This window comes from Trichechus manatus, unplaced genomic scaffold, assembly GCF_000243295.1.
Source record: "Trichechus manatus latirostris isolate Lorelei unplaced genomic scaffold, TriManLat1.0 scaffold00024, whole genome shotgun sequence".
Classification (NCBI taxonomy): domain Eukaryota; kingdom Metazoa; phylum Chordata; class Mammalia; order Sirenia; family Trichechidae; genus Trichechus; species Trichechus manatus.
In genome coordinates this window covers 10,081,044-10,101,768 of record NW_004443960.1, presented here as the reverse complement: position 1 = coordinate 10,101,768, position 20,725 = coordinate 10,081,044, and the positions used below count along the sequence as shown (strand labels likewise).

At 46.4% G+C, this 20,725-nt stretch overlaps 1 protein-coding gene across 1 annotated transcript; it reads right to left on the bottom strand.

Moving 5' to 3' along the window:
* Positions 1–558: 558 nt before the first annotated feature.
* NUBP1 (NUBP iron-sulfur cluster assembly factor 1, cytosolic) lies at positions 559–18,341 on the bottom strand. Its single transcript, XM_004373431.3, has 11 exons — positions 18,274–18,341; positions 18,091–18,195; positions 16,432–16,565; positions 10,591–10,659; positions 8,151–8,183; positions 7,401–7,491; positions 6,400–6,554; positions 5,725–5,835; positions 5,337–5,439; positions 1,732–1,815; positions 559–1,035 (listed from the first exon to the last, which is right to left on the bottom strand). The coding sequence occupies exons 1-11, from the start codon at positions 18,290–18,292 to the stop codon at positions 977–979; spliced, it is 963 nt and encodes a 320-aa protein (XP_004373488.1). The 5' UTR covers positions 18,293–18,341; the 3' UTR covers positions 559–976.
* Positions 18,342–20,725: the final 2,384 nt, after the last annotated feature.

Genomic DNA, 20,725 nt, shown 5'->3' with positions numbered 1-20,725 from the left:
ATCTTCCGCACACTGAACTTGTGCAAATTCTACCATCTGTAGCAGGCACAAAGGAGTGGATGGGGATGGGGAGGGGCAATGAGAGAAGGGGAGGGAAAGAACAGGGGGATTTCTCATCCTTCCACTTCTGTGCCCCAGAGAGAGATGGAAAACAGGAATTCATTCTTTCCCCTGCTGCTCAGTTTCTGTGTGGCTCAAACACAGTGAGCATCTCATGGCAGCGCAGCGAGGGTCGTTCTAGGGTTTCTGTCTGTCTCTCCTTTGTAATTAAAACCATCATAAGCTGTTTGGTATGCCAACTCATTACAGACGCAGTTCCTGACTGCACGTTATAGACACGGGAAATTACTGGATTGATTATACACACATACTATGCGGGGTGTATACACAACCACAAATTCCATCCTATATGGGCGATTTGAGGGCTTTTCAAGGGCTATTTCCATGGCACCTAACTTCACTGTATGCGCTGACCTCGGAACTGATCCCTGGCATGAGGTTCTACCACCATGTTAACTTTTGATCAATTTGAAGAGTAACTCTTTGGACTATGCTGTTTGAAAACGTGACTGTGTATTTTGCAGTTAAGCAACATGTCCATCCCTCTGGTTCTTTTTTAGGTCTCTCTTCAGCGGCAGAAATGGTTTCAGTGAAGGCTTTTCTAATTGAACAACTTCCAACAAAGAAGATTCCATGATCCCATAACCCACGTGTTTTTCACGTGAAGGAAGCCCTGGAGAAGTTTTGGAGGAGAAGTTTTTATTTTTAAAACGACGTATTTGTCAAGAATGCTCTTTACATATATTCTAAAGGAAAGTGTGCAAGAATTAGATGGTTAAAGTGTCTCTGAAGAAGTGACTTCGAACCACGCCTGAGCCTGGTTCCTGGACCCCCGGGACCCCACTCTACCCCAGCAGTGCTGCTGGCCCAGTGCCTCAGCTCGGTGCCCGCTTGCGTCCTTAATGTTTTCCGAGTTTCAGGAACCGGTGAGTTGCTCCTCATGTGAAGGGTGCAGACTACAAAACTCTTGGATTCCTAGAAAAAAAGGCAACAAGCAAAGAAGCACCAGTGGCTCTTCAGTCCCCGAGGCAGCTGTCCCTTTGCTGGGGAGGGCAGCGTACTGACCAGGCATGACCCCCAGATGGCCTCACTCAAGCCGCATTCCAGCCGATGCCCAGAATCTTCAGCAGTGAACCTAATACCACATGCTGCCCATTCTTGGTAATGACACACACTGCGGCCTGACAGCAGCCCATTCTGGACATCGAGAATCCTGGGAGCAGCGTTACTTACCCTTGACACTATTTTACTAGACCAACTGAAGCTGGCCACAGATGAGGTGGCTCCAGCTTCCATAGCCGCCACCCTACCTGGAATCTGAGGCCTTCCACGGCTGCCCACCAGCAGCATCAGGCCTGCAAGTGGTTTTTTGTTAATCACTTTTTTTTTTTTTACAGCTTTACTGAAATGTATTTCCCATACCATAAAACTTGTACTCACCATGTTTTCTTAACTATGAATTAGCTCACTACACTTAACAGTCATGGGAAGATTTCTCACAGACTTCTGATTCCTGGCTTCCCTGCTGAGGGGAGCCACTCCCCAGGTCACCCCAGTCCCCACTCGTCATCCTAAATGGAAGGCGGGTCTTCTCACACCCAGCCCGCTGAGCTCACTCATGTCACCTCCTGGCCCCGTAGGATCCGGAGGTTACATGACTCACTCACTTACTTTGGATTATACTTCTGTAGGCTAATGTGGCTGGCGAATCCGGGGCTTCAGTCAAAAAAGACTGTCCTTTGTCACAACTCTTTCCTTAAAGAAACAAATAGAAGAAAGTTAAACCCAGGACGGGAGAACACAGTGGCACCATGACCTCAGAGCTCTTCGGGCTCTTCCTGTCCCAGTGCTACGATGGTGCGCTCGTGGCAACCCCAGCTTACCCATGATGAAGAAAGCTGGGTGAGGAAGTCGGGGTCTCCAGAAACCCAGCCGCCCCCATCACTCAGCAGGGACCCCGCGCTAGCACTTCAACACAGCTCTGACCCATGCCTGGCTCACTGGTGTGCCTACAAGTCATCTGGGTGGTGTGTGGCCAATGCAGGGTCCAGGGCCCCATGAAGAATTGACCCGGTAGCTCCTGGATGGGCCCAGGAACACGCATTTTAAAAGATCAACTAGTTCTTTTTAACAAAAAGATAATAAATGTGCATGGTAAAAAAGTATGGAATGCATAGGATCTATCAGAAAAAGTAAGTTCAAAAGGATACACGTGTTCTGCCCATTGCTTTTTTTTTAAAGTAATATTTTATTGTGTTTTTGGTGAAGGTTTACACAGTAGTTTAGGTTCCCACTCAACAGTTTCTACATAAGTTGTTCAGTGACATTCTTCGCATTTTGTGCATGTTCTCATTATTTCTGTTCTAGTTGATCCGTTTCCATTAACCTAGGTTCCCTGCCCCTTACATTCTCATCTTTGTCTTAAAGTATCATTTACCGTTCAGTCTCGTATAAGTGGTTTTTCAAAAGAACACAGTACTTACAGGTGATATTCATTATTTTTTGAGCCAATCTGTTATTTAGCTACAAAGCGACCTCGGGTTAGTTTCAGTTCAAGGTTTGAAGAGTATCTCAGGGCGACAGTCTTGGGGAACGTCCAGTCTCAACCAATCCAGTATGTCTGGTTTTGTTTTTTGAAGAAATTTGAGGTTCTGTTCCGTATTTTTCTCCCATTCTATCAGGGTCCATCTATTGTATCTCTGATGAGAATGGTTGGTAGTAGTAGCTGGGCACCATCTACTTCTGGGCTCAGGAAAGATGAGGCCATGGTTCATACAGACTATCTGTCCTACAGACTAGTTTCTTCTTTGAGTATTTAGTTTTCTTCTTTCTCTTTTGCTCTGGATGAGCAGAGACCAATAGTTGTTATCTTAGATGGCCACTCACAAGCTTTTAAGACTCTAAACACTACTCACCAAACTAGGATGTAGAATGTTGCCCACTGCTTTTTTAACATACAATTGTATCTTGAAGGTCATTCCACATGGGCACCTTTAGGTCTGCTAGTCTTTCCCTAGCCACGTGGTTACTCCCTTCAGGGAGGTGCAGCCAGTCCCCTCCTATGGACATGAAGCTTGTCTCTGGAGCAGCATGTCAGGCAGCGGCCCAGGGGACACAAGGCAAGGCCTCAGACCCTCCTCTGAGAGCCTCTGTCCCGGAGATTTTCCCCCTCCTCCTCTGGCTGCTCTGCCAACCCTCAATCCTAGGGAAACCTGCTCCATCCCCGCTCCCAGAAGCTGAGTGCTACTAGAGAAAGCTGAGAGACAGGGCCATGTTGTTCCACTGCCCACTCCTGTGCTCCAACTTCAGGTGGACCCCGGCAAAGCCAACGTGCCAGTCATCACTCCCTGACTCCCAACTGTGTTGCTGCTGGGACAGGGAAACCTGAGAGAGGGAAGGGGCCTGTGGTAAGAGGGAGATGGAAGAGGGGTGTCCCATACAGGCCTGGGCTATGCTGGGGATGTAGTGGGACCAGCAAGGGAAGCCCTTGAGTTCACGTTGGCCAGGATAGGTCTGGGAGGTCAGTGGTCCCAGAACAGTCGTGTAAGGACCACTTTGTTCCTTTGGTTTCCCCAGTTTTCTGTGGGGGCATCTGAGTGGCGGATACTTGCTCTTATGCAGGGACTGGTATGTGGAGACTCAGCAGCAGGCCGGGTCAGTGTGAAAACTGCTCACTGAGTGTCTGTCACACTAGGGAAGGCTGAAGACACCACTGAGGTTTTCTGCATTTTGTGGGGAAGACCATACACTAGAGAAGTATTTTTAAATGTGGGAACAAGGGGGATCTTAGGATACACCCCTCCCTGTGCCCAGGGTCTCCAGGGCTCCTCCTGAGGTGATTCCCACCCCTTTCCCCACTTCCTCAAGGCAGGCATCCCCCAAGTTGTATTCTCATCCCTGTCCTCACTACAGTCCCCCTTGGGGACTCGAGTCTCCCCTCGAGGGGCATGACCCTCCACTGCTGACCACTCTCCTCTCTCAAGCCTGCTGCACAAACCAAAGCCTCTCCTGTCTCTCGCTTGCGGCACCCAAAGGGAGGCCACCCCCCACCCAGACTGTACCCTCCTCTCAACAGCACCCCCTCTGCATTCACTGTTTCTGTGAGTGATATCCCTCTTTCAAATGACTTGCGCTGGACACCACAGACCTCTTGACGTCTCTCTCTCCCTGGCCATCAAAGCCTGTCACTTTTACCTCTTGTGTGCCCCTTCCTCCCACACCAACACCCAGACCCCTGGTCAGGTCCTGACCTCACAATGCAGACACCACCGCCTCCTTCCTGCCAGTCCCCCCATGTAGCCAGCCCCCAGGCTGCCTCCTAGGTACATACGGCTGCTCCTCCTGCCCAGGCTCAGAAAGCTTAGTGTTCCTCATTCCCTGACAGATGAAGTCAGAGCACCAAGGCTCGGGTGCAAAACCATCCACACCTGAGCCCTGGCCCCGACAGCCACCTCTTGCTGCTTCTCTGCAGACCCAGGCACCGCCACTAAACGTGACATTCCAACTCCCTGTTGAAGGGGTCATGTTGCAGGCATGCATAACTGAAGCAAGTTCAGTGCTTCTGTCTTGGGGAAACAAGACGTCACACAGCAAGCCTAAGCCCTTGGCTGGAGTGGAGACAGGACCGGCCATTCCTCCTTTGGTTCCCATGGGCCACTCACACACGTGTCTCACGCGATTGGGGAGATTCTGGTTCTTCGAGAGAAGCATTTTTCATGTAGCATGGCCCCTGACACAGGCCAGTGACTTCACCTAGTGCTCATGGAGAGAACCAGGGTCGTCTCAGCACTGGAGGCAAAGGGGCTATGCTGCCTTCCCAGAGACAGAATCCCTAACCAATCACTATGGTCTCCCAGGCCCAGCTACCACCGCCACCTCCCTGAGGTTGCCTGGCTCACTTGGCTACATGGGAGCCCTGGTGGCGCAGTGGTTAAGAGTTCAGCTGCCAACCAAAAGGTCAGCAGTTCGAATCTAACAGGCACTCCTTGGAAACCCTATGGGGCAGTTCTACCCTGTCCTATAGGGTCGCTGTGAGTTGGAATCAACCCAACGGCAATGGGTTTTTTGGTTTTTGGCTACGTGTCCACTGTCCACATGTTCAGCTGATCTTCCTCTACGGCAGCAGCATGGCCAGCCTCACGCGGAGGTCAGCTGCAGCATCAGCTCCTGGAGGACAGGGTCTGGGCTGGACCTTTGCCAGACCATGGTGGATGATCAGGGAATGAAGGCCCCAATCAGCGGCAGTGGGTTGGGACTGGGTGTGCAGACTTACCCACCTATTTGTGGATCCAGAGGCACTTTGCCGAGGAGAGGGATCTTCAGGTCCTGGCACATGGCCTCCGCGCCCCCAGTCGTTGGAGGGAAAATCTGCGACTCTTTCTGCAAGGCAAGTTAAAAGGGGAGGCAGACATGATTCTGTTTCAGGATCATGAGAAGAGACCACATTTTAAAGGAACTTAAAAACAATGACTTATTTGGAATGTGAAACAACTAAGCACCAAAAGATTTTCATTAAGTCAGCAATAAATGGTTTTAATTGTAAATCCACTTCCTGAAAGGATGGAGAAGACAGAAAGGGCCCCACAGAGCGCCATTCCTATGATTTTCTCAAGCACGAAAGAAGGGCATTTTGTTTAGGAAACTGACAACTGGGCATGCCCTCACCTTACACGTAGGGCAGACAAAGCCACTCATGTTCTCCACCACCCCGATGACAGGCAGCTTCACCTTGTGGCAGAAGTTGATTTCTTTCCGGACATCCTGGAGTGATACTTCCTGTCAAGGTTGAAAAAGACCAGTTATTCCAAAACCAAAGTGTAAGACACAGAATGTGTTTATGTGGTCCAGGGGACACTGGAATGAAGCCTTGGACCTTTGTGTCATTCATTCAGTAAATACTTATTTAGTGCCTACTATGCACTAAGCAAGAAGCCCTGGTGGCACAGTAGTTAAGCACTCGGCTGCTAACCAAAAGGTCGGTGATTCAAATCTACCAGCTGCTCTGCAGGAGAAAGATGTGGCAGTCTGCTTCCATAAAGACTGCAGCCTAGGAAACCCTGTGGGGCAGTTCTACTCTGTCACATGGGGAGACTATGAGTCAGAATCGACTCAACGGCACCTAACAACTACAACAAGGCTTATTTGTCAACTGCAAATGCCTGGATCAAAGATCCAGTTTTTAACAAAAGGTTCATGCAGATCCAAAATGGGTGCTGCTGCTGAACTCACACTCTGAAGTCTCAGAGCGGGTCTCAGAACCGCACAGTAAAGAAGCACCGGGAAGCTGCAGACAACCTGAGCCCAGCTGCCATCTGGACGTTGAGTGAAGCCCAGACTCACCTGGGGAGTGGTGATTATCACAGCTCCATCGATGTGTGCTCCCGAGAGATACTGAACAACTGAGAGGTGCTCGTCAGAAGTCCCAGGTGGCGTGTCCACAATGAGGTAGTCAATCTCCCCCCAGTCCACATCACGGAGGAACTGCTTGATCATGCCTGGAAAGAGAGATCCGGAGGGGATGCCACGTGTGTCCTTTTCTGAACGTGTGACTCTTATAGAAACGTAGTTGTGTGATCGTTATGTACATTTAGTCTACGCTGTAAATCAGTGGTTCCCAAGCAGGGAGATTCTGTCCCTAGAAGATACTGGCAAAGTCTGGAGACAGTGTTGGCTGTCATGTTGGGGTGTGCTACTGGCATCTGATAGGCAGAGGGTAGGGATGCTGCTAAAAGTCCTGTAATGCACAGGACAGCCCCCCACAAAGAATTATCTTGCCCAAAATGTCAATGGTGCGAAAGCTGAGGAACCCTGGACTAACATTTTTGAATTATTAAGTCCCAATACCAAATCTGTCCATTACTGGTTTCCCTTCACACACTTCTCTGATGCAAATAAGCTACTATATAACCATAATAAAAATAATTTCAGAGCTATATACGTTTTAAGGAGAGAAAATTTACAACAGGTATTAAAAATTATAAAACAAAAACTGGCATTATTTATATTAGCTCTCTTCAACTAGTGAAGAAAAAGGCAACCAGATGTTTAAAATCACACACTAAACCCTGGTGGCGTAGTGGTTAAGTGCTATGGCTGCTAACCAAAAGGTCGGCAGTTCAAATCCACCAGGCACTCCTTGGAAACTCCATGGGGCAGTTCTACTCTGTCCTCTAGGGTCGCTACGAGTCGGAATCAACTCGACAGCAGTGGGTTTCTTTTCAGTTTATGGAGGTCAGCAAAAGAAGCCTGCTACCAGCCTGACAGCACAGGATGCAAATAAAGCCGAGAGCAAATAATGGCCTTGGAGGAACGTGACAGAGATAAGTAGCAGTGTGACAAACCATTTTTCTTTGGTCCCCTCCAGATAACGGCATCATCAGGACTGCTGAGCAAGAAACCCACCGACATCACCCCCAGGTTGTCTTCAACATACTGGAGAGGGGACGGAAGAAGGAGGCACAGAGACTATCACTTCACAAGACACACTTTACTTAAAACACAAAGGACTTCCCTAGGTCTTCTGACTAATTTCTGGCTGCAAAAACCACTTTCAGGACAAAATTACCACATAACCTATGAGTATATTTGCTCTTTGTATTCTCAAATCACTTTTGGAAAAAAAGAAAGTTACCATACTGGGTGGTGGGGAGGATTTGAAGGAGGCACCGTGTAGCCCTATGCTGCAATCACAGTGATCTTGAATGACATAAATGAACGTCCTCTCCTTAACTGTCTTAACTAGGGACTGGCAAACTACAGCCCCTGGGGCCAAACCTGGCCCATTGTCTGTTTTTGTAAATAAAGTTTTATTGGAATACAGTCATGGTTGTTCATTTACATATTATCTATGGCTGCTTTGAAGCTATAACAGCAAAGACTGTAAGGCCCGTAAGATGAAAACATTTACTTATCTGATCCTTTACAAAAAATGTTTGGTCTTAATTATATCCCCTATGCCTAGAAAAGTGCCTAATAAATATTGTTGACTGCAAAAGAATGGATTAAGAAAATGTGAACCCACCACATATTCATTACATACACACGACCGCTAACACACAACCTTAAAAATAAGGCAAAGAGGTAAAACTCACCACTGGAGACCAGCCCGAGCCACTCTGGTGAACCTGTGTGAACATGAGCATCTATGTTCGTTTGTAAGAAATTATGCACTCTGGTCATATTCCACATACTAGACTAATTTTACAAAGTAAGAAGACAACTTTATAAAATACAACTCATAGTCTTATTATATGCTACCCCTGAATTCTTAAATAGCGTATAAAGAGGGAGTGGGTGGGCAATGGAAGATATGATCTGATACCCCTTGCCCCCAAGTTGGGTTATTTTGAAACTACTTAGGTATCTGGCCAGGGAACCAAAGCTACCTGAGTTCAAATCTAATTTTGCATCTGAGGTATTTTTAGAGCATGACAGAACTTGGTTGGGGTTGTTGAGAAAATATAGGAAATTGTGGAGCAACGAGGCTGCTTTTGAAAAAGTCCAGGAGTAAAGAGAATTACCTGAAATAGTTGATTCAAAACCTGCCCTGTCACAAACGTGCAGGGATCAAAGTTTATTAGTGGTTACCAGGGGCGAGACGGGGGGAGAAAAGGGGAGCCATTGTTTAGAAACACTGAATTTCTGTTTATGGTAAATTTGGCAACGGATACTGGTTATGGGTGCACATGATTAACATAACTAATGTCACTAAATTGTACACGTGAAAAACGTTCGATTAACAAATGTCGTGTTACGTATATTTTTACAAAAACAAACCTGCCCTGCCAGTGGCCTGAATTTGAGCTCTGGTCTGCTGCCCATAGGGAGCAAGCACCCTGGGATAAGTGGAAAGCTCACCACTGTACTTCGAGGTTCAACTCCACACTATAGTTTTTATTTTGATGAAGCCACAACTTAAGCAACTTCCAATTACATATCAATCTTAGAAATTATACTTCTTTCGAGCAACTTGTTGTTGTTAGGTGCTGTCGAGTCGGTTGCGACTCATAGCTACCCTGTGCACAAGAGAATGAAACATTGCCCAGTCCTGTGCCATTCTCATCATCACTGTCATGCTTGAGCCAACTGCTGCAGCCATGTCAATCCATCTCGTTGAGGATCTTCCTCTTTTTCACTGACCTTCTACTTTACCAGGCATGATGTCCTTCTCCAGGGACTGGTCTCTCCTGATAACACATTCAAAGTACATGAGACGAAGTCTTGCTGTCCTTGTTTCTAAGGAGCATTCTGGCTGTACTTTTTCCAAGACAGATCTGTTGGTTCTTCTGGCAGTCCATGGTATAGTCAATATTCTTCGCCAGAACCATAATTCAAAGGCATCAATTCTTCTCCAGGCTTATTCACTGCCCAGCTTTCGCATGCATACTAGGCAACTGAAAATAACATGGCTTGGGTCAGGCTCACCTTAGTCCTCAAAGTGACGTCTTTCCTTTTTCACACTTTAAAGGTCTTTTGCAGCAGATATGCCCAATCTCATACATCATTTGATTTCTTGACTGCTGCTTCCATGGGTGTCAATTCTGGATCCAAGTAAAATTATATCCTTGACAACTTAAGTATTTTCTGTTTATCATGATGCTGCTCACTGGTCGAGTTGTAAGAGTTTTTTTCTTTATGTTGAACAACTTACAGGAGTCAAAATAGAAAGTCTGTTTTCCTTGATGAAAACTTATTTTCCTCAAACAGCTTTACTGAGATATAATTCACACACCAAACCATTTACCATTCTAAATTGGACAATGCACTCAGCATTATGTTTTCAAGGTTCATACATGTCATGGCATGTGTCAGGACTTCATTTCTCTTTATGGCTGGGTAATATTCCACTGTATTATCCATCATCTTCCCTCCCTCATGAGGGTAGGGGTGTTTACCTGTTTACCTGCCTCATTCACCCCCTGCTGTATCCCCAGCACCCAGAATAGCACCCAGCACGTACTTAAAGAATGAACCAATCTGGAAACCCCTGGAACATTTTAGCCCTCGAGTTCCAGCTTCAATAAGCTTTCCTTAGGGATGCCTCTTCTTGGGCTGCTTCTTGCTGTCCCCAAGGAGGGACCAGCGTCTGCCCTGCCCCCATCCTGCGTCACTCGCCAACCTCAGTCTCAGTTCCGCAGTGGAGACCACAGGGGCAGAAATATTCCCTGGCTTCCAAGGTACAGACCCTTGCAAACCCTAGCCTAGCTTTCCCAGTCAGAGCTAAATTTCCTTGTCTTTACTTCTGCGTTTTACTTGTTGTTTCCCTTCCTCTCTAAGAAGGCATCGAAACTAACCCCTCTCAAATGGTTTGGATGAACTTTATACATAAGCCCTCTCCAAACTCACAGCTGCTGTGAGAGAACACAGAGGACTAGCGAACAGACTGTTGAACTGATTAGTGAATAACTGATTCCATGTGCCAATGTAAAAACTTATGGGTTCTGCTTACCTCTTTGTTTAGATTTAATAGTTCAGTGCTATAAAGTTCATCTTAACAGAATATCTTCCCGAATTTTGAAATACTGCTATTACCTGTTCTCCTTCCAATCCCATTATCTTGGGAATTGATGGCCCACATATATCAATATCTAGAAGAGCAATCTAGGGAACAAGAAGAGACGAGAGTGGTTACATAACCGTATGCACTATACTCCAAATGTGTGCGATGGGAGGGGAACAGGGTTAGAGGAAAGGGGGGAAAGGAGAAGACAGCAAGAAACTGGGCCAGACTTGGCCGAGCTAATCTCATGAGGGCGAGTCATAACAGTAATAATGTTTATCTTCCAGGTCACTGAGACAACAGTCCAGAACTCCTAAAAAGAGCTCAGCAAAGACAACACACAATATGGGGGAAGTCAGCACAACTTGACCAAGGCAAAGGCACAGAAGTTTCTTAGACACATCCAAACAACTTGAGGGACTGAGTTGCTAGGGCTGAGGGCTGGGGACCACAGTCTCAGGGGACATCTACGTCAATTGGTGTAACATAGTTCATCATGAAAATGTTCTACACGCTACTTTGGTGAGTAGTGTCTGGGGTCTTTACAAAGCTTGCAAGTGGCCATCTAAAATACAACTATTGGTCCTATCCCGTCCCAAGTAAAGGAGAATGAAGAAAACCAAAGACACAAGGAAAATATTAGCCCAAAGGACTCATGGACTGTATGAACCAGAGCCTCCATCACCCTGAGCCCAGAAGAACTAGACGGTGCCCAGCTACCACCGCCAACCGCTCTGACAGGGATCACAACAGAAAGTCCCAGACAGAGAGGGAGAAAAATGTAGAACAAAATTCAAATTCACGAAAAAAGACTAGACTTACTGGTTTGACAGAGATTGGAGGAACCCTGGAGACAATGGCCCCTGAACACTCTGCTAACTCAGAAGTGAAATCATTCCCAAAGCCCATTTTTCAAAGATTAGACAGGCCTATAAAGCAAACAATAACACACATGAAGAAAGTGCTTCTTAATTCTTAGTCTAATCAAATATATGAGACCAAATGGGCAACTCCTGCCCAAAAGCAAGACAAGAAGGCAGGAAGGGACAGGAAAACCAGACTAATGGGGACAGGGAACCTGCGGTGGAAAGGGGAAGTGTTGTCACATTGTAGGGATTGCAACTGACGTCATAAAACAACATGTGTATACATTTTTTAATGAGAAATTAATCTGAGCTGTAAACTTGCACCTAAAGCACAATCAAAAAGAAGAACTCAGCAAAGCTCATGGACACCGTAGAGCTCAGCCTGGCCTAGCTCTAGGGTGACCTTGTGACCTGGGCATCAGGCCATTTCGAGACTCAGGCTCAGCCACTGTTTACTCAAACCTTGCCATGTGACAGGCATGGGTTGGGCACTTTCGTGTTTGGTCTCACTTGTTGCCTAGGGCTGGGAATCATTATCTTTACTTTACAGAAGAAGAAACTGAGGTTCAGCGAGGCTCAGTGATTTGTTCAATCAGCAAGAGGCAGAGCTTGGATGTAAATCAAGCTCTCCTGACTCCAAGGCCAGGGCTCTTTACATTACCCCATAGGACCTCTGACCAAGCCCTGTTTTCCAGTGACCCTGAAGGTTAATGGTGGCTTAGGCTAAACTTTCAAAAAAGAAAAAATAAGAAGCAAATCTACAAAAGTGTTTTGCTAGTGACTTAAGTACAGCATCAAACACCTCCTTCCACCCCAGATGCCCTGCTTTGCCTGTCTGACTGATAAATGAGACAGCCTCAGGAACCCTTTAAGAGTAAGGCTAGCAATCATCTTGAAAGCGGTAATGTCTTGGAACCAAAGTGCAGAACCTTTGGTTAACTTTTAAACTTGCCCCAAACTTGTTTCTTGCTTCCCTCTTCAATCCTCTCAGCAAACCCAACCTCCTACTTCCTCAGCACGTACGATCTGTACCTGTGGTCAGAAAAACTTTCAGACACTGATCAGCCATCTGCCTCATGCGCCCTCTGCTGGTCATCAGAAGAGCAAACCAGAATGATACACTCAGTCTCTGACAACTGGACTTCACATTCCTTTGCCTTCTTGATCTCAACACTTGTGGTTGATGTGTGTTAACAGTCTAGACATTTTCTCTTCTTCTTTCTTTCTTTTTTATTGTGCTTTAGACGAAGGTTTACAGGGCAAATTAGTTTCTCATTAAAGAATTAATACGTATATTGTTTTGTGGCATTGGTTGCCAACCCCATGATGTGTCAACACTCTCACCTTCTCTATCTTGGGTTCCCCACTTCCATTTGTCCACAGACATTTTCTATTAGAGCCTCATGATTTGGAAAATTGTACTGATCACTAAACCCCTAACTGAGACTATCTTCAATACTCTTCAGAGGCCACTCAGTCTCCATGGCTCTCCTTTTGGGAACAACTTAATCAGTTTCCTTTGGGAGAACGACAGTCCCTACAAACAAGGGAGGAGACCCTGGGTGGCGCAAATGTTAAGTACTGGACTACTAGCCAAAAGGTTGGTGGTTTGAACGCACTCAGAGGCACATGGGGAGACAGGCCTGGCAATCTGCTTCCAAAATGCCACAGCCTTGAACACCCTACGGAGCAGTTCTACTCTGCACACATGGGTCACCATGAGTCAGAATCGACTCAACAGCAATAAATAACAACAATGCAACCAAGAGAGTGAATCCTGAGTATAACGATACGTATACCCAAACTCACCACCATCGAGTCCATTTCGACTCATAGCGATCCTATAGGACAGGGTAGAGCTGCCCACAGGGTTTCCAAGGCTGTAATCTTTACAGGAGCAGACTGCCACGTCTTTCTCCGTCGGAGCGGCTAGTGGGTTCAAACTGCCAAGCTTTCGGTTAGCAGCCTAGCACTTAAGCACTGTGTCACCAGGGCAAGCAACAGGTGATGTGCACTCACTTCCGTGGTGGTACCTGAAAATACTCCTGACAAGCTCCTCCTATCCAGATCTGGATAACCTAAGAAAACAGACTGCTTTGCCAGTCAACTAGCCAATACAAAACTGAGCCTCAAATGCCAAGAAATTGCTGGATAACAGAACAATTAATCAACAAGTATACTTTGAACCTGCTCAGCTCAGTACTTTGGCTAGGTTACAAACCCATTATCTGTAAAACAAAAAATCACCAGCCCTTCGTATGCCAGTGAATAGAATAATCATTATTATTATTGTAGACATTTACTGAGCCCTTATTATATGTTGGAGTCCCTGGGTAATGCAAATGGTTAATGCACTTGGCTGCTAACTGGAAGGTTGGTGGTTCAAGTTTATCCAGAAAATCAGCCATTGAAAACCCTGCGAAGCATAGTTCTACTCTGACACTCATGGCGTTGCCATCAGTTTGACAGCAACCGGTACTGGTGCTAACGCTTTACATGCTTTACATCCATTCAGTCTGACAAATCTCACTCAGTCCTCTGAGTGCCATTGTACAGATGAGAAAACCGAGGCAGTGACAACTGCCTGCCAACTTGCACAAGGTCACAGCGCTAGGGTAGGTGGAGCTGGGATGCAAACCTGGGCCATCAGACTTGGGCCTGTGTCTTAGTCACAATGCTCTACTGCACCCCCACTCCTCCCAGCCCCGAGTGTGAAACCCAAGTTCTGAGTCTTCCTCTCCTCCAAAAGGTTGTGAAGCTCCATTTCTTCCACCTCCAGCGCTTTGCCCTCAATTGTTCCCAGCCCTTTTGTTCCACCCACTGCCCTTGTTCTGACCCTCATGGCCTCTCATGGAGACAAGAGCAACATCTAGCTGGTTTGCCACCACTCTCAAATGACACTCAATCACACATTGGGTGTCACAGCAACACTCCTACAGCAGCGTTCAAATCATGCTGCTTCCCTACCCAGTGGTCTCACCAGAGCATTCAAATGGTCCAGTTGGGCCCAGCCTCACCCTCGGCTCTCCATTCCAGCACTCACTGCAGACTGCCTTTCTCCCAAGTCTGCCTGGCTGCCCCTCCTCTATGCCTTTGTCTCCTCTCTGCTCCCCTACATGTCCCATCATATTCCTGGGCCCTGCCCAGATGTCCCCTGCCAGTCATCTCTCCCCTCTCCAAATTCCTGGAGGACGTCTTGGCCCGTGTATACCATTACATCCCGTGGGTAATACCAACTACACGCCATTACAATGTACCATATACATTCCACAGAGAAGCCCTCCTGGCCCACCTGATGGCCAGAGACGTGGCTTTATAAAATGACCAGAAATGAGTTAAAACGAAGCATTCAGAGCCCAAGTGAGTGACAGAAACACAGAGCTTTACAGACCACCTGGCCCAACCTTCTCACTGGCCCAGAAGGCAAGTGGTCGCCCAAGATCCAATGCTCCTCCGAAGATGCTCTTCCCCAGCACCACTGCTTCTGGCACTATGACCCAGACCAGGTCAGCAAACTACAGCCCACAGGCCAAGTCCAGTCTGCACCCTGTTTTTGGACAGCCATAAGCTATAAACATTTTTAAACAGTTGAGGGGCAAAAAAAAATCAGAAGAGTAATTCTATTTCATAACATGCAAAATATTATTTGATATTCAAATTCGTCACAATAAAGTTTTATTAGAACACAGTCATGGTCAACTGCTCACGTACTGTCTATGGCTGCTTTCATGTTACAACAGCAGAGCTGAGTAGTTACAATGAGACAAGATGGGCCCCAAAGCCCAAAATATTCACCATCTGGCTCTTTACAGAAAAAACTTGCTGACCCCTGGACCACACTCTAATTTCTTATTTAAAAAAAAAAAAGGATTCTTGGAGTGCTCGGATACAGTAAGGTGCCTCTGTCTTTGTGTATGTGTGTATTGACGGTATGGCAGAGCGGTGGGCTTGGTCCCCATTGCCCACTCTGGCTGCTTGGTCTATTTTTTTTTTCTTATATTGAGGTTTTGAATAGTATTTCATTCTGAAATAACGAACGGTGGCATGAATACTATGTTAGGGGGAAAAAAGGAAAGAAAGCAACAGTATTCATGGTTTTATTAAATATAAAATGGTAATTAAGTGAATATTTGGATCATTTTCTACAGTCGATGTAAAATTATGAGTCCCAAAGAATAATGCAGATTTCTTAAATCACAGGTTATCACAAATTTCCACTTGACCTTTTTGATAAAAAGAACCGTTTTTCTTCCTCATCCTACCACACTTTTTATTAAAGCTAAAATTCAGAGCAGCACCGGCTAATCTGAGTTTTCATGCTCATCTGTACATTTGGGCAGAAGAGAATGTCCTAGTGCAAACCTCTCCTTTGCAAGTCGAATAAAAAATATTTTAGGCTTTGCAGTCCAAGAGGCAAAATTGAGGCTAATTATGTAGGTACCTATAAAATATAAAAACCAAACTCATCTGATAGGCTATAAAGACAGGAGGCGGGCTAGATTTGGCCCACAGGCTAAGGTTTGTTGACCCCTGGACTATATAGAAAGGCAGAAAGGGGTTGATAAAGAAGAGGAAGAAATCTAAACTTGGTGTAATAAAAGAGATGTACACTGCTATTCCTCTTCACAGCTAGAAAACCCAATGAAACACTTTAATCTTACCACTAGGTGTTCCCCAGGTGTCACTGGGTGATGCAAACAGTTAATGCGCTCAGCTGCTAACCCAAAGGTTGGAGGTTCAAGTCCACCCAAAGGCACCTCAGAAGAAAGTCCTGGTGATCTGCTTCTGAAAAATCAGCTACTGAAAACCCTATGGAGCTCAGTTCTACTCTGACACACATGGCGATGCCATGAGCCGGAGTCCACTTGACAGCAAGTGGTTAGGTATACCCTTGTTCGTTCTGGTTCCAAAGAGGCCTCCTCAATTTAATCTAAGGAATCAGCTACCAAAAGCCATCACAAACCCTCAGACAGAAAGAGCATCTCCCAGTTTCCCCCAAGGTCCCACCTGTGTGTTTTCATCCTCTGCCAGGCCGTGGGCGAGGTGGGCACTGAACGTGCTTTTCCCGACGCCGCCTTTCCCAGACAGCACCAAGATTTTGTGTTTCACGGTTTTCATTTTCTCTTTGATTTCCTCTATGGCTGCAAAGAAAGCAGTTTAAGTGATAAAGTCCCTAAGCAGATACCGAGTGTCACTTCTCCAACGGGATAGAAGGAGCTAAGTCCTCGGGCTGTGTGAAATATCCTTTAATTAATAGTATTTAGTGCTATAAAGAAAACAAGGCTATTCTCACCACCTGAAATTTCCTTGTTTATGTTTGTCTACCCTCACTAGAAGATAAGCTCCACGAGGGTGGGGACTGTCTGAAGTAGAGTTCTATCTCTGCTCCAGAACAGAACTTCACATAATGACCCTCCACCTGGGAGCAAAATCCCACAGGGGACATGTGGCCACGTCTGGAGGCATTTTGAAGCCCTGGTAGTGCAGTGGTTAAAGTGCTCAGCTGCTAAGCAAAAGATCGGCGGTTCGAACCCACTAGCTGCTCTGCAGGCTGCTCCACAGGAGACAGACGTGGCAGTCTGCTTCCATAAAAATTTACAGCCTTGGAAACCCTATGGGGGCATTTCTACTCTGTCCTATAGGGTTGCCATGAGTCAGAACTGACTCCATGGCAATGGGTTGGAAGTATTTTTGGCTGGGGGCGGGTGCTACTGGAATCTCGTGGGCAGAGGCCAAGGATGCTGCTAAACATCCTACAACGCACAAGACAGCCCCTTTGATGAAGAATTATCCAGCTCCAAATGTCAACAGTGCTAAGGGTGAGTCACCCTGATAAACAGCAGATGCTTAATACATATCTGTCACTGATAACTCTCATTTATTGTACACTTCATTGTGCTTCAGATATCTCATTTCAAATCCTTACAACACTGTGAGGCACCTATTTTCCTCCCCATTTTCAATGAGGAAACTGAGGCTCAGAGGTTAAGCCCCTTGCTCAAGATCACAGAGCTTGCAGTGGGGCCAAGAATCAAACCCAAGTCACTCCCTCAACTCCTTTAAATTCTTCTCTCAGTCTCCTGCTTTTCAAGCTTCTATTTAGGAAGGTTCCCAGAGTCCTCCCCACCCTTGAGTTCTCCCTTGGAAGTATTTATCACTGTAATGATTTATTATCCGTCTCCTCTATTAAACTAAACTCCAACAGGGCAGTGAGCGCGTCTGTTTCACCCACACCGGTACCCCCAGCCCACAGCACTGTGCCTAGTAAGTGATTAATACACATTTCTATTGAATGATTGAGAGAATCCTTCCTCACAAGGAAGAAAATTTTGTCCAAACGCGACACAGCTAAGTGGCTGGCGGAGCCATGATTTAAGCCTGGGGCCTCCCTGTCTTAAAAGTGTGTCTATTGCGCTAGTTCCCTCAGCGGACACGACCTTAGTCGGCTACAGTCACTCAAACCCCTAGCCCCGCCCCCCAATTTCGTCGACTTCTTTCCACGCCCCTCGTTCTCTGGCCCCGCTCCCCTTAACACGCTCACTGGCCCTACGCCTGTCACTCATCCTTCAGGTCCTACCCCCTCCATCACCACCCATTCTCTTCCACGCCCCGCCTCTTCCGGGCCCGTGCCTGTCGCTTCCCGTTGAAGCCTTGCCCCTTCCTCACCCGGGTCCGGAGCGGCGCCGGCCCCAGAAGCACACAGCCGCTGGTTGGGGCACCCCTGACATGAGGCCCCTCGGCCCGCCTGGGCGCTGCCGGTCCCGGGGCAGTCTGCGCGGATACAAGAATATAGTTAGAGTAGCTCCCGTTCCTTCAGATCCACCACCCATGTCTCTTCGGCGCGCTCACCCTGAGGCACCTCCTGCATTCCGCCGCCTTTGCCGCCGAGCGGTCACCGGAACTCGCCGCTGTGCATTTCCGCTCCGAGACGTCCAATTTGACCTCCTGCCTGCGCGAAATAAGTCTCGGAAATAGAGGGCTCTGCGCACGCGCGAATCTCGTGCCGTGAGGGTGGGGCTCTTTTATTTTTGTTCCTTAAAATTGAGCTGCGGGCGTTTATCATAAATACTTAAGTAAGTATCTCTTAGGATCAGAGGTGTTATCCTACCTAATCTTAATGCCATTTTCATACCCAAGAAATTTAACATTAACAATACGGTTTGTATTCAGACATAGTTTATATATTCAACTATGTTCATATTCAAAGTGCAGTTTATATTCAAATTGCCCCAAATTGTCCCAAATAAGACTTTACCCCCCTATCCTGGATGCACTCAAGGATCACACGTTGCCGTTTTGATACTATGTATCTTCAGTCTCCTTTAATCGAGAACAGCTCCCTTCCCTTTTTTGTATGTGCGTTTTTCATGACATTGATAATTTTGAGGAGTCCAGGCCAATTGTCTTGTAGCATACCCCATTATTGTGATTTGTCTGACTTCCTCCCTCATGATTAGATTCACATTAAACTTTTTGGTGGAACACGCACACGAGGCATTTCATGTCGGTGCATTTCTTGGTGATGTGAAGCTTGACCACTTGGTAAAGGTGTTGTTGCTGTGTGCCCTTGAGTCAATTCCGACTCATAATGACCCTGTAAGACAGAGTAGAACCGCTCCATAGAGTTTCCCAGGCTGTAATCTTTACAGGAGTAGATCGCCAGGTCTTTCTCCCAAGGAGCCACTGGTTGGTTCTAACCGCCAACCTTTTGGTTAGCAGCTGAGCACTTAACCAATGCACCACCAGGGCTCCTTTTGGTAAAGGTAGTGTCTGCCATATCTCTCCATTTGTAATTAGTAAGGATTGCCTGGTGTGACACTTTGTGATCTTGTGAATGGCCTGTTCTCTATCAACCTATCAGTGGTTTTGGTATAATTCTTGCCGGAATCAGTTATACTGGGCTGTTAACCACTGTGTCATACAACGGGAGGTAAGATGCAAACTCTTCTACTTTTACTGAGGAAATTGAGGTTCAGAGAAGTTATTGCCGAAGGTCTTGCAGCCAGGAGGCTTCTCCAGGGCTCCCTGACCGAAGGCTCTTTTTCTGTCTGCCACAGTGCAGAGGGCTGAGGTAGGGCCACTTCAGAGATTCCTTGTTGATGTCCCTCAAGACATTCCCGGCAGATTCTCCCTAGCTGCTTTCAGTGGTGACACCATCGTACATCCTTCTTTTGTCCCTAGTTACAAAGGGTGCTTCCCACTTGGCACTCAGCCAGTCTTTGCACGGTGGCGGGAAAGAAATGTCTACTGTTTTTTTGGTCTTTCCCTCTCACTCCTCCTCACAAGACTATCAAAATGATCAAGCGTTCACACTAAAAAGTAACATAAAATGAAATACACTTCTCAACCTGGCTCCAGCCAAACTCCTGTCCCCCCTGGGATGGAATTTTCCATCCATTTGTAGTAGGAGCAGGGGGGCAGAAATTAGGTAACAAAGCAGACTCGCAGGCCCCACCCCGATCTCCTGAATCAGAAACTTGAGGGCTGGGCCAGGGAATCTGCATCTTCACACTCTCACCAGATACAGTTATATCCACTAAAGTTTGAGAACTATTTCTTTACTCACACAAATCAGATCATGTCATTCAGATGCTTATAAACCTTCAATGGCTCCCTATGGCCCAGAGGAAAGCCCAATTGTCACAAGATTTTCAGTGGCCTCCGCGACCTTTTACCCCTCCCGCCTCATTTCTTGCTGAGTGCCACCATGAATGCTGAACTCTACCCACTGGGCATCTTGTAGTTCCCCAGGCAGCTGGTTCATTTGATTTCAATCTCACCGCTCACACAGGTCCTTCTGCCAGCAATGTCCTTCCCCCAGCCCTTGCCTGCCCAGCCTTACCCAGTCCTCCGTGACATCTCAGCTGTCAGCATCATCACCTCACCAAAGCCATTCTTGGCCTGCGGAAATGACTGCTTTCTCCTTTGCTGAAATATACTGTCTTCCAAAAGTCTTAGTGCCAGTTTGTTTTAATAACTTCAGAATTATAAATGCTACAGACTTACAAAAAATAAGCACTTGGTTTTAATTTCCTTTATGCTTATTTAGTCATGTGAGTTTGAAATAATAGATTCTAAATTTAAATTTTTGTTTCAGTCCCTCTGATCAAAAATGGAGAATGGTGATTAAAACAGAAAAATTAAAATTAGAAATTTGTTATTTAACACTTACAAAACGAAATAGGTGCCAAAGAAATTTAAACAGTGAGATTTAAAAATTATTTTAAAAATAAGTCTGCAGATTTATACTTCTGGAATTATTAAAGTTTAAACCTTCACTAAGACTTTTGAGACACCTGTG

Bases quoted from the DNA above. Each gene is read 5' to 3' on its own strand.
- NUBP1 (XM_004373431.3), bottom strand. The intron at 10,660-16,431 runs GTGGGACCTTGG...CTTGTTCCCTAG, and splicing joins CAGAGGATGAAAACACACAG to ATTGCTCTTCTAGATATTGA. The intron at 1,816-5,336 runs GTGGGTAAGTCT...TGTTTCTTTAAG, and splicing joins GCCTCTGGATCCACAAATAG to GAAAGAGTTGTGACAAAGGA.